A 3,096-nucleotide genomic window follows, 5' to 3' on the forward strand; every position below is an offset into this window, starting at 1 on the left:
GGATCACCATTTGAAGGTCTCTTTAACTGGAGATGGCCAGGCCAGTCTTCAACTAGAGCTGAAGGTGTAAACAAGACGAAGAAGCGTGCATCTCTGATATCCTTCATTTCGAATATCTTTTCCTGCTGCATTCTCGTAACAACTGTCATTTGTTACTAGGTACTCGACTACTGCTTTCTTATTCTCCTTTCCTTGTATGTACGTACATGAAGGGCAAATAAAGAAAGAGCAACTGTTTCTCTCCATGCATGCACCAATATCTTTCCTTTCCCTATCCTGCGTAGCACCTACAATGGTTTATGGATAGGTTCAGACAAAATTCTTTTCAAAAAAATAAAAAGCATAACAAAGGCTGTATGTATTCCACAAAAAGTGCCACCCTTTTTCATTACCATGCAATCCATACTTTCTCTTTTTTTTTTTCCTTGATGTGCACAACCACGCCAGGGTGATTATTAGGATTTAGTATATTTGCTACACGGGTGACCCATGCTTTCGCTTATGACCGCACCAATCTAATGCTTTGTCTTGTAAGGCTCTTCTGCCTCGCAGGATACCAACACTTGAAGGGTGCTCGACTTGGATAGAACCATTGTAAACATTAATGTACACACAACAATAAAAGCAAAGTGATAAAGTCTGAATGACCCTCAATATCTTTAAAAAAAAGTCTTTTATCCGTCATGGATTCTCTGGCCTTTGCGTCACTGACTTTTGTACCATCTTCCTTTTTTGCTTTTTTTCTTCTTCTTGTTTTCTTTCCCTCTATTGCATATTCAAGCTACATGAACTAACGATCTACAGGCGCTACACTGGATTATCCCATCGATCAAAAACCTGTAGGATGAGGACGCTACAACGTTTTTAATTGATTTTGTCCAATTCAAATTAAGCTTTCACTGTTCTTCCTTTGAATTGCTCCAATCATTAAAAAAAAATTGCCCAAGTTAAAGAATTGACCGACAAGGGCGGAGAATTTTATCCGAGTCCAACCACGCAGTTCATGACATCCAAATGACCATACGGAAATAACCATGCGACTTTGTAATATTATCGGTCCGTTCTGCAACTTACTAACCGCACTGGGCATTTTTTTTTTTTTTTTTTTTTTTCGAATTAAAAAAATAGTTCACCAATTATTTTTATTTTATTTATTAAAAATGTCAAGGTAACGTTACAAAGATCATAGCGCGTTGGCACATAGGCACATTGGTACTATGCCAGCAGGCCCATGTATAAAAGGAAATGAGCTTCAAAGAAAAAAAAAAAGAAAAGAAAAGGCAAGGTCGCTTCAACACTCCTAATCACCAAATTCACATTCACTGCAGTACCTACCGGGGATCAACTCGAAATGACCAACTTTGTTAACACCGCTGACGACGAGCTCTACAAAGGTCTCGAGGCTCAGAGAACCGCCTTGAAGCGGAATGACAGCTCTAATGTATGCGATCTTGGTAATTCTTTTGTAAAATACTCCATCTTCTAGGTTATAAACATTGGTTCCCCTATTTTACACTATCCATAGGCTATTTAGATCAAAACCGAGAGTGGAGGCAGCGACAATGTCATCTCCCAGCCCCGCGCGCAAAATTCCGGGGCTGCCTAAAAATAAAAGGATATCCCTATATGATAGATCCGTAAACCAAAGTACCATTGGCGAATCAAAATGTACTTTAAAAAAAAAATCCGTTATTGCGGGAAATCATAGGATAAAGAGAAAATTCCACGTAACTTGAGGCTGCATCTCCAATTTTGATCATCTTGATATCCACAGTTAAATGGCAAATCGGTGTTTGTTGACAAAACATGGACAGTAGGCAGATCGCTCGATAAAATCATAGAGCGATTTAAGACTACATTTCCCATGAACATGAATGAGCCTTTTGATACTAGGAGGGTTGGTGCTTTTTCCTTGTATCCCTGGCTTTTCTTATCATTGAACACCAATATAGATTTTCTACATGTTACCTAGAGTTTTTTTTTTTTCTTCCAAATGCAATACAAAATACATCGATAGATTAAGCATCTTTCATGCCAAAGAACCAGGATGTACCCAAACAACTTAGCATGCAGGATCGCCTATAGAAACTATCAGGTATTAAAAGTGCTGATAGAGTTTACTTTGCTCCTGCAGATTTGGATTGTTTAGACCTCTAGTATATAGATGTAGCTGCTAAACATTTCCCATAAACACGCGCAATATCTCTCAAGATACCGTTTATTTGAAAAAGGAGTGTATTCTCCGTACATTTTTTTATTTTTTTTTTATTTTTTTTTTTATTAAGGCCTTATTACCAACGGCTATCATTTTCACTTTATTCTTTATCCCAAATGGCTTCCTGCTTATCCACCGCTTTTACTCGCGAAGTTTGCATGAAATGACATGTGCAAAATTGCATTCGCTGCACACACTGTATTTGAACCGGTAGTTTTTGATCGATTGACTTGGCTCTGTCAATGGTACTCCTTCGCTCAAATCTCCTGCCTCCAACACTACCTCAACTGATGGGTCTCGGGGACAGCCCACTTGACTGGAGACATTCTTAGATTTAGATGTCATTGTTAGCGTCGCTACGCCTTGGAGCGCCTCATGTGTAGCTAAAGGGGAACGTCGCTTCTCTATAGCTCCACGCTGCACCAGAAGCTTCCTATTGACTTCACTCAACCCATCCACACCTTGAATACGAGCGTTGTTTGCATTAAGGACTGTTTGCTTGGTACTCCACTTTAGGTGATATTGATATTCTTCATCCTCCTTCACAATCTGCCACATCCGAATAGAGCCATCCTCAGAGCCTGTAACCAGATAGTGGCCCTCTTCAGAGGCGCCCCATACAAGCGCCCTAACTTCTCCACCTTCAAATGGGATCACAACCAAACACTGACCTGCTTTTGGATCGTACACTCGCACTGTCATGTCATAACTGCTTGAGGCAAAGTATCTTCCATCGGGCGAATAAGCCATATCGGTGATGGAGCTGGTGTGTTCTTTAAACATACATAATACTGGCCCTGTTTCCGTATCCACCACGCTAACCAACCCTCCATCGGTCCCAATAGCCATCTGCTGACTACATGATGAAAATACTATGCTTT

At 40.1% G+C, this 3,096-nt stretch overlaps 1 protein-coding gene across 1 annotated transcript; it reads left to right on the top strand.

Moving 5' to 3' along the window:
* Positions 1 to 1,351: 1,351 nt before the first annotated feature.
* BCR41DRAFT_401917 (hypothetical protein) lies at positions 1,352 to 1,606 on the top strand (the record flags this gene model as incomplete). The annotated part of the gene is made up of 2 exons (XM_022029262.1): positions 1,352 to 1,441; positions 1,535 to 1,606. 2 exons carry the CDS (start codon positions 1,352 to 1,354, stop codon positions 1,604 to 1,606), a joined length of 162 nt encoding a protein of 53 aa, XP_021875737.1.
* Positions 1,607 to 3,096: the final 1,490 nt, after the last annotated feature.

Source organism: Lobosporangium transversale, assembly GCF_002105155.1.
Source record: "Lobosporangium transversale strain NRRL 3116 chromosome Unknown BCR41scaffold_71, whole genome shotgun sequence".
In the NCBI taxonomy this organism is placed as follows: Eukaryota; Fungi; Mortierellomycota; class Mortierellomycetes; order Mortierellales; family Mortierellaceae; genus Lobosporangium; species Lobosporangium transversale.